This window comes from Drosophila eugracilis, unplaced genomic scaffold (assembly GCF_018153835.1).
Source record: "Drosophila eugracilis isolate 14026-0451.02 unplaced genomic scaffold, ASM1815383v1 contig_2062, whole genome shotgun sequence".
Classification (NCBI taxonomy): Eukaryota; Metazoa; Arthropoda; class Insecta; order Diptera; family Drosophilidae; genus Drosophila; species Drosophila eugracilis.
In genome coordinates this window covers 72,569-86,276 of record NW_024572936.1, presented here as the reverse complement: position 1 = coordinate 86,276, position 13,708 = coordinate 72,569, and the positions used below count along the sequence as shown (strand labels likewise).

At 36.8% G+C, this 13,708-nt stretch overlaps 1 protein-coding gene across 1 annotated transcript in view; it reads right to left on the bottom strand.

The window, feature by feature from the left end:
* LOC108111891 (catenin delta-2) overlaps nucleotides 1-12,494 on the bottom strand; it is a 29,204-nt gene extending 16,710 nt beyond the window's left edge. Inside the window, 3 exon segments of the mRNA XM_017221525.2 lie at nucleotides 9,068-9,901; nucleotides 12,099-12,254; nucleotides 12,320-12,494. Of these exon segments, the coding sequence (XP_017077014.2) occupies nucleotides 9,068-9,901; nucleotides 12,099-12,133 (869 nt within the window). The 5' untranslated portion in view covers nucleotides 12,134-12,254; nucleotides 12,320-12,494.
* Nucleotides 12,495-13,708: the final 1,214 nt, after the last annotated feature.

Here is a 13,708-nt window from a genome sequence, read left to right as displayed (position 1 = left end):
TGGATGAAATGGTGTTTTGACATACACTTGAGGGTTAGCTTCACTCCAAATGCGGCAGTTTTGTTTGTTGATGTAGCCATTCAACCCGAAGTTCGCTTCATCAGGTTTTTCGACGATAAAATGGACGTAGGGCGAGATACGTATTCCGCACAGAACCATTATTTTCGAATTAAACTTCCACTATTTAAAAGCGTTGTTCAGGCGTGACTCTATTCATAATACTCTATACAGAATAAACTTGAAAGCTGGTAAATTGGTTGCCATCTTGAACAGTAATGCCATCATAAAGTTGTATAGCTCTAAAAAAAAACACCCTTTAGATAACGTCAACGATATATATGTATATTTATATATAAAATGCTGGTCGACAAAAATTAAACGCATATTTTTCACCAAAGGAGAACTCAAGGTTTGAGAGGCATCTGTTCAGAAAATGTTTTGCCGAATTTGTTCTGTGTGAAGTATACCTGCTGAAAATCATGGCTTTTCAATTCACGAATGAAAAAGTTGGTAATCATGGCTCTATATCTTGTGGAATTGCATTTTAAATATGATTTCTGGCATACGACCACCACGGCTGGCTCGGATATAGTCTAATCTGGACGTCCAGTTTTCGATGACTCTTTCCAACATTTGTGGCCGTATATTGGCAATAACACGGCCAATGTTGTGTTCTAAACTCAAGCGTTTGTGGCTTATCAGAATAGACCAATGACTTTACGTAGCCCCACAGAAAGTAGTCTAGCGGTGTTAAATAACCAGATCTTGGAGGCCGATTTAACTTACCATAGTTAATGACTCGCTGCGCGTTGCGAAATACAAAATGGGGCAATCCCGTCTGGGTCACCAAAATGTTGAGCAACTTAGAGTTTTTAATTGCTGTAGAATAAATAAACCAGGGCAGTTCGATTTCCAAATTTTATTCCGAGTTCATATCAAACCAAATCAACCTCGCAACAAGACCACCCCAAATGCAAGAAGTACAAGCTTAACCACAAAAGCTTCGAGCTACAGCAGTTCTAAAAAATCTCCCAAAAGCGCATGCATTACAAAATAACAGTAAAGTGCATGCGAAAGTCGGAGAACCAAAACAAAATAGAAACTGCTGATAAACCCGCCGCGGCTAAACGGCGTCGGGGTCACCAATATGTTGAGCAACTAAGAGTTTTTAATTGCTGTAGAATAAATAAACCAGGGCAGTTAAATTTCCAAATTTTATTCCGAGTTCAAATCAAACCAACTCAACTCCGCAACAAAACCACGCCAAATGCAATAAGTACAAGCTTAACAACAAAAGCTTCAAGCTACAGCAGTTCTATTAAAGCTCCCAAAAGCGCATGCATTACAAAATAACAGTAAAGTGTATGCGAAAGTGGGAGAACCAAAACAAAATAGAAACTGCTGATAAACCCGCAGCAGCTAAACTGCGTCGGGCTCACCAAAATGTTGAGCAACTAAGAGTTTTTGATTGCTGTAGAATAAATAAACCGGGGCAGTTCAATTTCCAAATTTTATTCCGAGTTCAAATCAAACCAAATCAACAACAAAAGCTTCGAGCTACAGCAGTTCTATAAAATCTCCCAAAAGCATGCACTACAAAATAACACTAAAGCGCATCGAACGTGGGAGAACCAACACAAAATAAAAACTGCTGATAAGCCCCGCGGCTCATTCGCAGCAGTCTGGCGTCTTATGTCGCCAGAGCATGTGCATCGTGAGAGCGCAACTCTTCGATGGACTTGTGTGTAGAGTTATATGTGCGTACAGCGGTCCCTTGCAGACGACGGATATTATCCTTATATAGCGACTCAATAATTCGCATCTGCTTTCACATCATACTCGAAAAGCTGAGGGGTCCGTCGATTTCGCTGTATTCTTGTGAGTGGATCTGATCCTTGAAGGATCGAACATGTTCTTGATATTGGTCGTCTCGTGGGTAACCGTGTCCCTGGTGGTCTGCACCTCGATACTGAGGCGGCACAATAAAAGGGATAGCTAAATAAGCGAGAGAGATAAGCTTATGGAATGACAGCGCGCTGAGGAAGGAGATCAAAAGCCTGCTGAGTGTGGCGCAATGATGGGAACGAGAGGAAGACCAAGAGCAGGCGGAAAGCATTTGAGAAGAGCAGTCAGGAGTCAACAGACGTAAAAAAGATCATTGCGACTCGCTGCGCGTTGCCAAATACAAAATGACGGACGAAATCCACTATCGCATCTTACCATTAGCACGCCACACCCACTCATATGCCCTAGACTATAGCGTTTCTTCTTGTTTATGATGCCCCAATGCGAATTGCTTTTTCCCATCTAGCCAAGTCCACAAAAGTTCTCACTCCAGCTCGACGAGAGTTTTCATCTGGCCAGGTCTACTCTAACGCACACAAGCCGCGGAAGCTGTGACGTCCATAATATTATAATGTATGTCTTCGTTTGACCTTGTATGACAAGTTTTTTGTAATATCTATCGATTTACCAAAGATTTTTCAAATCGGTACATTTTTTCACTATTTATGAAGAAATGCAGGTTATAAGGCCTCAAATGGACAGTAACTTCCCCATCAGTTAGTAAACATGCTTTTATGACAAAAGGTGGCGCTTCGGCCATTTACACTAGCAAAATAAATAATTAACAAGAGGAAACGCTATAGTCGAGTGCCGCGACTATATGATACCCGTTACTGTTTTACAAAATTTTAAAATATTATTTTGCTAGTGCCACCTATTGTCAGAGAAAGTATGTTGAGTATGCTTATAGTGACGTCACTGCCCATGTGAGGCCTTATAACTTAATTTCTTTATAAATAGCGAAATAATGTTCCGATTTGAAAAATCTTTTTGTAAATCGATAGATAATAAATAATAAAATAATAAATTATGTCCGAAATTTTATGTTTAACAGAAAAATAATAATTCGTGTCGGTCAACACAGATCCAACACACTACCCTTATTCAATGGAATCCCTTAAGGATCCCCAATCTCCGTTATACTATTCCTCATAGCCTTTAATAAATTGTCCGATATAATATCCTTACACAAGGAAATCACAGTTAATGCATACGCTGATGACTATTTTCTCATAATTAACTTTAATAAAAAGAAAAATATTAGCTTTAACCTAGGCAACTTTCTAAATGACATAGAAAACTGGGGTTCATATTCCGGGGCATCCCTATCCTTATCAAAGTGCCAACACCTCCACATTTGCAAAAAGCGCAACTGCACTTGTGTCGTTACATTCAATAGCATGCAAATCCCCACAGTAAACTCGTTAAAAATCTTAGGAATAAATATAGACAGCAAATACAAATGAAACACACACATAGATAAACTTATACCTGCACTTCATAAAAAACTAAATATAATAAAATGCCCATCCAGTCTCAAGTTTAACTGCAGCACATACACATTAATTAACGTGGTAAAAGCTACTATTGTTGCAAAAATAGATTACGGCCTGTTCCTATACGGACACGCACCCAAAACCACACTTAACAAATTAAAACCGCCCCTAAACTCCGCTATTCGCCTAGCTCTCGTCGCCTTTCGTTCTACTCCAACAAATAACCTCCTACAAGAAGCCAATATTCCTCCAATAGAATTAAAACGAGATCTGCAAACAGCCAAACTAACTAAAAACCTCATTTAATCCAATGACACACCAATTCACAAATTCGCAAAACAAAGTAAAATTAAAAAGAAATCTCCACCAATTATAGACCGTATAATGAATCTCTGCCAGCAATTTCACCTACCTTTCGAACCACAAAAACTAAACAAACTCAAGCCACCCTGGGACCTACCCAACCTTATAGACACATCCATACGACTACATAAAAAAGCAACACACCCAAAGAAATATATCAGAAAATATACGAAGACACTAAATCAAACCTTAAATCACACAACTTTATATTCACTGACGGATCAAAAATAACCGACATTATAACATACGCCATTACAACGGAAACAAGCATCCTAAATTGTGGAATCCTACCACCATACTCCTCTGTTTTAACAGCCGAAATCATCGCCATTCTCAAAGCTATCAAAATTATAAAAAACAAAAGAGGCAAATATGTAATCTGCTCAGACTCCCTCGGAGCAATAGACTCAATTAAAAATACAAACAATAATAATATTTACCCAAATAAAATAAGATCACTATTAACACAGTTAGAACCAAAAATAAAATTAATTTGGATTCCTGGCCATGCAGGCATTACGGGAAACGAACTAGCAGATCAAGCAGCAAAGTCGACCAACAAGAGCCCACTAATCTTTACACCCAATATAAATCCTACTGACATAAAAAGACAACTCAAATCTGAACTCAAGGCAAGACAAAGCCAAAACTTAATACACTGTAGCCAATGGTACCAATCCATCAACACCAATAGCCACCATATTAGCGACCATTTTAGACAAACCCACCCAAACTGGAATAGACTCGACCAAACTAAAATTACCCGACTACGTCTAGGACACACCAGCCTCACCCACCAACACTATCTGAACCAAATTCCAACACCACCTTGCCCTTTCTGTCAAGGCAACCTCTCCCTACACCACATACTAAACACATGTCCACCTCTCCTGCAAACAAAGCAAACTATCTTCCAGAACTCCAACCCGCTACATCTCCTCAATGACCTAAACCCAGAAAACATTAATAAAATACTACTTTTCCTAAAATCAACACAATTATACAACAAAATCTAAATAAAAACATTTAATAAGACTAGTTGCCTAACTTAAGAAAAATAATGTACAGAATAAATAGATAACGATTAAATATTAAGTTAAGACACAACATGTATATATATCATCCCTTAAGACTTAAGCACCAAAAACAAACATAGCCGAAGGCCACAGTAGCCAGCGCTATATCATTAAGCTAGTCTAGTTTTGTAAACTTTTCTACCTTTTATAATAATAATAATAATAATCTTTTTTAATATAGTATACAATTTTTTTTTCCAAAAGTAACGAGTATAAGTATGTATGACACAGGTGACTAGGAAAAACACATATATTAAACACATATGGGTAAATAAAAGTGAACCCGAGGAAATGCAGAAATTGACGGCGTGTAAAATTTTACTAGCATTGCTTACTGACACAACCATAGAACGTCAAGGGTGTCACTTTTAGACACTAAAAAACAGCAAGAAAAGAATAACACAACCGAAAGCTTTCCGTGTTTTGTGTTTTTGCATTTCGTCACTCACAGTAAGCGTCGATTCTATTTTACCAGACACCCAAACATTTTACATAGATAAGTGAACAATGCACTCAAGGCAAATGTAAGAACAGCAACGATAGATCACAAACACTCATGTTTTACAGTTATAGTTTCAAGTGTCTTCAACTTTTATGCATGGGCAGGGCATTGAGCAATGATCGCTGGATTGTTTTGTAGTCGTTTTATTTTAGTTGTTTATTGATGCCTTAGAAGGAAGAACATAAGGAAAGATGTGTTATGACAAAATTTTACTTTCCATTGTTAAGAAAGACGGAAGTGTCGTGAAAGGGTGGCTATTTTACAGCACCTGCCGAAGTGCTGGTATTTGTAGCTGGCCACACATTAATTTTGTCTCGGCATAAATGACATCAAGGCAACCAGGAGAAGTGACGAAAGGGTCGGCAACAGACAAAGCAGAAGCTATGAAAAAATGCAGTCAATGGATTGTCCAAGACTGTCAGGTGTGGATGACTCGCTGCCTAGTCCATCAACGTTCAGTCGAAAGGTCCGCAAGACGCTTGGCTATCACAATGAAGTATAAAAAAAACAACGTTCTTGGTGATTTAATTTTGGGTCTTAAGTCAATGAAATCAGAGAAAAGCACCGCAGAAAACATTTTAACTGAAATTAAAAGAGTGTTCTCAAAATTTATTATGATAACATTGAGGGGATCAAATTTGTAACAGATAGAGGCAGAAACTTTATAAATACATCAGGCTTGACTACATCAGTCATCTTTTGAATAATTGTAAAGGACAATCATTTACAGAAACAACCGATCTAGACAAAACAGTGACGCCAATTTGCAGCATAAGTTTAACACTTCTTTAAAGAGTTCATGCCCAACAAGGTGGAACTCCAACTACGCAGTAGTGAAATCTAACGACGATAATTGAGTGGCTGTTAACACTATATTAAGCGAGAAAGGACCCGAAAGATTGATGGATGTCAATAGGTCAACATTTGAAATTTTAGTTGTGTTGCTGCAATCCTTCGAAAGAATTTTTAAAGAACTTCAAACTTGCAGCACGCCCTCAATTTGTTTTGCGCTGCCTTAAAGTATAACAAGAGGAAACGCTATAGTCGTGTGCCGCGACTATAAGATTCCTTCGGTTTGTGGGCGTGGCCGGATGAAAAATCGCGACAAGTTGCAGTGGCATCTCTAAAATACGTGTTCTTAAGGCTAGCTTTCTAGCTCTTATAGTTCCCGAGATTTTCGCATTTTTGGGTTTTCGGGTTTTGTGGGCGTGGCTTTATCGGGAAAAAAACTTGCGCTGCGTATGGACCTTAAGAATCTTCATATTTAATCTCATCTTCCTATCTCTCATAGTTCCTGAGATCTCAGCGTTCATACGGACAGACAGACGGACATGGCTCAATCGTACTGATCAATAAGTATCCTTCTACCTGTTACACACTTTTAAACGAATCTAGTATAACCTTGTACTTTACAAGTAACGGGTATAAAAATGTATATGCTATGTGCACCCAATATACCAGATATCTCATGAAATGCCACATTAAAATAAACAACAAAAACAAAAATTGTTTGCATATGGGTAAATAAAAGTGACTATTTGATAAAAAAAAAACTAATTTATTAAACACATATGGATAACTTAAAGTGAACCCGAGGAAATGCAGAAATTGACGGCGTGTAAAATTTTACTAGCATTGCTTACTGACACAACCATAGAACGTCAAGGGTGTCACTTTTATACACTAAAAAACAGCAAGAAAAGAATAACACAACCGAACGCTTTCCGTTATTGTGTTTTTGCATTTCGTCACTCACAGTAAGCGTCGATTCTATTTTACCAGACACCCAAACATTTTACATAGATAAGTGAACAATGCACTCAAGGCAAATGTAAGAACAGCAACGATAGATCACAAACACTCATGTTTTACAGTTATAGTTTCAAGTGTCTTCAACTTTTATGCATGGGCAGGGCATTGAGCAATGATCGCTGGATTGTTTTGTAGTCGTTTTATTTTAGTTGTTTATTGATGCCTTAGAAGGAAGAACATAAGGAAAGATGTGTTATGACAAAATTTTACTTTCCATTGTTAAGAAAGACGGAAGTGTCGTGAAAGGGTGGCTATTTTACAGCACCTGCCGAAGTGCTGGTATTTGTAGCTGGCCACACATTAATTTTGAGTGTGTTCTCAAAATTTATTATGATAACATTGAGGGGATCAAATTTGTAACAGATAGAGGCAGAAACTTTATAAATACATCAGGCTTGACTACATCAGTCATCTTTTGAATAATTGTAAAGGACAATCATTTACAGAAACAACCGATCTAGACAAAACAGTGACGCCAATTTGCAGCATAAGTTTAACACTTCTTTAAAGAGTTCATGCCCAACAAGGTGGAACTCCAACTACGCAGTACTGAAATCTAACGACGATAATTGAGTGGCTGTTAACACTATATTAAGCGAGAAAGGACCCGAAAGATTGATGGATGTCAATAGGTCAACATTTGAAATTTTAGTTGTGTTGCTGCAATCCTTCGAAAGAATTTTTAAAGAACTTCAAACTTGCAGCACGCCCTCAATTTGTTTTGCGCTGCCTTAAAGTATAACAAGAGGAAACGCTATAGTCGTGTGCCGCGACTATAAGATTCCTTCGGTTTGTGGGCGTGGCCGGATGAAAAATCGTGACAAGTTGCAGTGGCATCTCTAAAATACGTGTTCTTAAGGCTAGCTTTCTAGCTCTTATAGTTTCCGAGTTTTTCGCATTTTTGGGTTTTCGGGATTTGTGGACGTGGCTTTATCGGGAAAAAAACTTGCGCTGCGTATGGACCTTAAGAATCTTCCTATTTAATCTCATCTTCCTATCTCTCATAATTCCTGAGATCTCAGCGTTCATACGGACAGATAGACGGACATGGCTCAATCGTACTGATCAATAAGTATCCTTCTACCTATTACACACTTTTAAACGAATCTAGTATAACCTTGTACTTTACAAGTAACGGGTATAAAAATTTATATGCTATGTGCACCCAATATACCAGATATCTCATGAATTGCCACATTAAAAGAAACAACAAAAACAAAAGTTGTTTTCATATGGTCAACATATTTGTCCATTAGGCACAAGGTGGCGTTTTTTCTGTCACTGACCTTAAGATCCGTATCAAAACAAGAATTTTTTCCCAACATTAGTTGCTGCACCATCAATTAACAGCTCAAGACAATCTCCAATAGAAGAAATAAAACAATATTGTAGAGAAAGGGTTATTTTAAGTCAGGATTTTTGTATTGCAGTGGTGGAGAGTAAATGGAAACCTTTCCCTCTTCTGTCAAAGGTGACATTGAAGTAGTGCAACTGCAAGTAGTGCACCGGATTTTTCATTCGCAGGGATTTCATTACTGAATAGCGAAATAGATTGGCTCCAACATCGGGTATACTTATTCTTAGGGTGAACCCTTGCCGTTCTCTGCTCACAACCATGTGAAACCTTCCAATTTAAATATATTAATGCATATTAAGTTATTGCGGAAACCAGGTTGCAACCTCTGGATTCGGTTTTATTGCCCGACTTCATATTTCATTAAGGACGGCTAAACCACAAGTTTAGACGTTACATAATTACTCAGACATGTAATATCACTTTCTAAGAGAGGTAAACTTATCCAAGTTCAAGTGTGCAACAACGCCCATTTCGGAATAGCGATTGTCTTATAAAAATGTTTTCCTTACCTAATGTACCAAAACAATATGAAAGGACTATACTGGCAATATTCTGTATAATTACATATAAACTGTAGCCTACTGCAAGAAATTATTTTGACGATTTTTTTACTTACTTGTGTATTTCTGGAGAATCATATGACAGCAGCCGAACTAAAGGAGGTATTCCTCCGAGGCATCTGGTTCGTTGCTTGTTTGGGTCATCCATGTAGCATAAGTGTTGTAAGTATGCTGCTGCATTTGCCTTTATTGCACTGTTTGGATTGCTTAAAAAACTTATAACTTCCGACAAATTCGGATCTCGCCACCTCATTGTTGGGCAAATTTCATTTTCTGATTCTTCAAGATATTCATCTTTTTCTCCAAGCTTTTGAGGCATGGTATTATACGAACTCATGGCGAATTGTGGTAATTTAAATTCTACTGAATTTTCAAAGGTTCGAATTTGCGAATCCGAGGTTTCTTCGGACTCATTAAAGTTATCATTAAAAGGCCGTCCAGAAAATGATTTAATGTTTGATATTGTGCTTTGAACTCCTGCGTAATTAGCTTCAGACTTATAGCAGTAAGGTACAACTGATTCATCTGTGTACTCAGAGGCTATACCACAAGGTATTCCAGCTACACCATATTCTGTGGTGTCATCAAACTGTCCTGCTTGTACGTATCTCACCGATGCAGTTAACGAGTTATTTTCCATACCAGGAATAGAAATATCTGGTGAAGTGGTCTCAATCTTATTTTGAGGGTCCATAACTGAACATTCTGGCCCAACATTTGTTATGGCACCAAATTCAGGCGGTTTTGTGATATATATGGGCGAGTTCGTAAATCCAGATGTCGAAAATGGTTCATAATTTTGAAATGATGGATATTGGGATTGCATATTTGCAGTCTCGTGGGACAATGATAGATCCATATTTAAAGTATGAGTTGAATTATTTTTTAAACTGGAATAAAAATAACAAATAGCAGTTAAACATTTAAAAGCGTAGTCAAATTTAATTTGAGATCTCTGAGAGATTAAAGTTACGGAGAGTAATTATACCCGTTACTCGAAGAGTATAAGGGTATTCTAGATTCGTTGAAAAGTATGTAACAAGTAGAAGGAAGCGTCTCCGACCCTATAAAGTATATATATTTTTGATCAGGATGAATAGCGAAGACGAATAAGTTTGTCTGTCCGTATGAACGCTGAGATCTCAGGAACTATAAGAGATATCAAGTTGAGATTAACCATGAAGATTCTTGAGTTCCCTACGCAGCGCAAGTTTATTATATAAAATCTCAGAAATTATTAGAGCTAGAATAGTATGTATAATCTTTAGATGCCAGGGCAACTTATCATCTTATAGTGGTACTACTATCCGGCAACATTTTCTAGAGAACCAGGTATCTTGGTAACTATAGAAGATAGTTCTGATTAAGCATGTAGATTTTTATGATGCTCCCAATGCGAATTGTTTTTTTTTCCGATCAAGCCACGCCTACTCTAACGCCAACAAAACCCGAAAAACCAAAAATAAAAAAATCTCGACAATTAATCTTAACTCTGTAGCTCTTATAGTTTTCGGGATTATAGCGTTTATAGGGTGAGTGAGGTATAGAGTGAGGTTAGTCAGATGACCGAAAAAAAAATCAATTCTGCCCACGGAAGAATTGCGTTTTAAAATTGCTATAAAAATAGCAATACTTTCCAATTTTCTTTGAGCGTAAACTTAACCATTTCGTAAACCGGAAACCTTCTACTAAATATCTTACACATTGACAACTTTCTAGCTCGTTATAGTGGGCGTGGCAAGATTCTGAAATATACTTGCGCTGCGTATGGCCTCAAGAATCTTCATGCTTAATCTCAATCTTGTACCTTTTTTAGTTTTTCGTGTTGTGTGTGCGTTAGAGTGGGCTTGCGCTGCGTATGGACCTCAAGAATCTTCATGCGTAATCTCAATTTTGTATCTCTTATAGTTCCTGAGATCTCAGCGTCCATACGGACAGACGGACATGGCTTAATCGATTTGGCTATTGGTCCTGATCAAGAATATATTTACTTTATAAGGTCGGTAACGCTTCCTTCTACTTTTCAACGAATAAATTTTACCCTTTTACTCTAAAAGTAATGATCATAACAGACATTTGCGCCGTTCTCCGCTATTTAAAAAATAGGAATAAAAGGCAGTATAATACTATTATAATTCATATCAAAAAAAAGATATCGAAAAGGATGAACATCTTTTGGATCCTGTCACAACATTACGCCAATGAAAACCAGGAAATGCCTAACTACTCTTTGATTCGAAGTCTTTTGACGCTATTGATGGTCGCGTCAGTTAACCTCAAGCTATGCAGCATCGGCTCTTCAACATTAGGTTTTATACCACCTAGCAGAAGAGCTTTCAGCTTTTCTTTAAACTCAAAATACAGAAAATGAGCTCAAATTGTTTTTAGATATTGCCGAAATAAATGTTTTCCATGTACCCCTTAAGGAAGACACAAATTTTATAAGTTTAGAGTATAAAAGTGGTTTACAAATTTTTAAAATAATTTTACTTAACAACTATTCTGTATGTATACATATAATTTATTGCTTATGGTTAAATCGTTTTGCAAGTCATTGCTTAGAAAGTCATCATATTGAAAGAAGTACAAATATTGGTTATGCCTTTTGCAATAGTCTAATTTATATACATAGAGTAGTTCTTTGAAGATTCTTATTTCTTATGGGTTAAGACGTATTGGCTTTAAAATATAAAGGTCGAATCCGAACACTTTGTTGTTGATTTAGAAAATTGTTTCTGTAGGTTTTAAATAAATCATTACATTTATATAGAGTATATAATTATATATATAGAAAATTGTTTCTGTAGGTTTTAAATAAATCATTACATTTATATAGAGTATATAATTCATAGGAACGCTCTGTTCCCGGTTGTAAGCCGTGGTCCGCTACACACCGACGAACAAACATACATACATGTATGTATGGATGTACACGCATGCAAGCCTTGCCACGCCCCCTTATGCGAGTATTCCTAAGTTGTGGTAGTAAAGATGTGTTGAAATAAAATTAAAAGACCAATTACATAAATTAGATACATATAAAGAATTTTGTTTAACCAGTCAAAAAAAAACAATGTACATGCATACCTGTGCTTAGATATGTACATAGTAATCATATACATGTTTTCTTATTACATTAATACATGATTTTCTTATGACGTCCGACATAGATTTTTTAAGTTTTCCTATGATATTCATTTGGTTGTAATTTTTGTATAGTAATTTTGTTTTGGGTACTACAATCTGTATTATAATTTGAATGTACGTCAATATCTACTCAGTTGAACTTATAGTCTACTTTCACATACCTAAGAGATGTAGATATGCGCTCTCGTCTTTACAGATATTGCACTACATTATAATCAAACTTCCATCAGAAATTCAGGCAAAATGTTATAAAATCTAACAAAATCTTATCTTCAAAGACGGATAAAGTTGTGGTACATCTACAAGAACTAGTTCAATAGCGAGTTCAATATGTAGTCGGGATGTGAAATATATAAAATATCAATATATCGATATGTTTCAACAAAATTAAATATTTATATCGTAAAATTTTATTGCCTGAAATATCGAATACTGATATTTTATTTGCATTTGTATTATTTCCTAATTGGTTACATTGATTAGAAAAAGCAAAACTTAAGCAAAGATAAACGTAGGAAAAACTTGATTTGCAATACCTCGGCCTTAAAAGCTCAGCTCTCAGCGTTCATACGGACAGACGGACAGATGGACATGGCTTAATCCACTTCGCTACTGATACTGATCAAGAATATATACACTTTATAGGGTCGGAAACGCTTCCTTTTACCTGTTATTTATTTTTCAACGAATCTAGGATGCCATATTACTCTACGAGTAACGGGTATAAAAGCAAAAGGAATCGCTATAGTCGAGTGCCGCGACTGTAAGAACGCCGTTACTGTTTAACACAATTTTAAAATATTCATTTTGCTAGTGGAAATTCACAAGGCGCCACCTATTGTCAGAGAAAGCATGCTTATAACCTAAATTTCTTTATAAATAGCGAAATAATGTTCCGATTTAAGAAACCATTGGTTAATCGATAGGAATAAATAGAAATAAGATATACAAGGTCAAACGAAAGCATTCATAATAATATTGTAGACGACACAGTTTTCAGCGGTTTGTGGGCGTTAGAGTGGGCGTGGCCGGATGAAAACTCGTGACAAGTTGTAGTGGCATTTTTAAAATACGTGTTCATAACTTTCTAGCTTTTATAGGTCCCGAGATTTTTACATTGTAGATTTTCCGAGATTTGTGGGCGTTGCGATGGGCGTCGGAAAAAAACACTTCGCATTGGGGCATACATGCTTAATTCGAACTTTCTATAACTTATAGTTACCAAGATATGAGATTTCCTACAAAGGTGGAAAACCGTCTTTTGAGCATGAAGGGCGTAAGAGTGGGTCTGGCCGGATAATGGTATCACAAGACCGCGCGGGTTTGGGTTCGGAGGGGGATATCTCATAAACCATCACGCTTTTGATCAAATCCTCAACAAGGAAAGTTTTAAGTTACGATAGAATAATAAAATAAACTTGCGCTGCGTAGGGACCTCAAGAATCTTTATGGTGTGGTGAGAATATAATGCCATACTTTTGGTCTTGTCGTTTGTAGTGTAAAACACAATGGTTTAGTTTAGTGATCTTTATTTTGGAGCAACATGTACG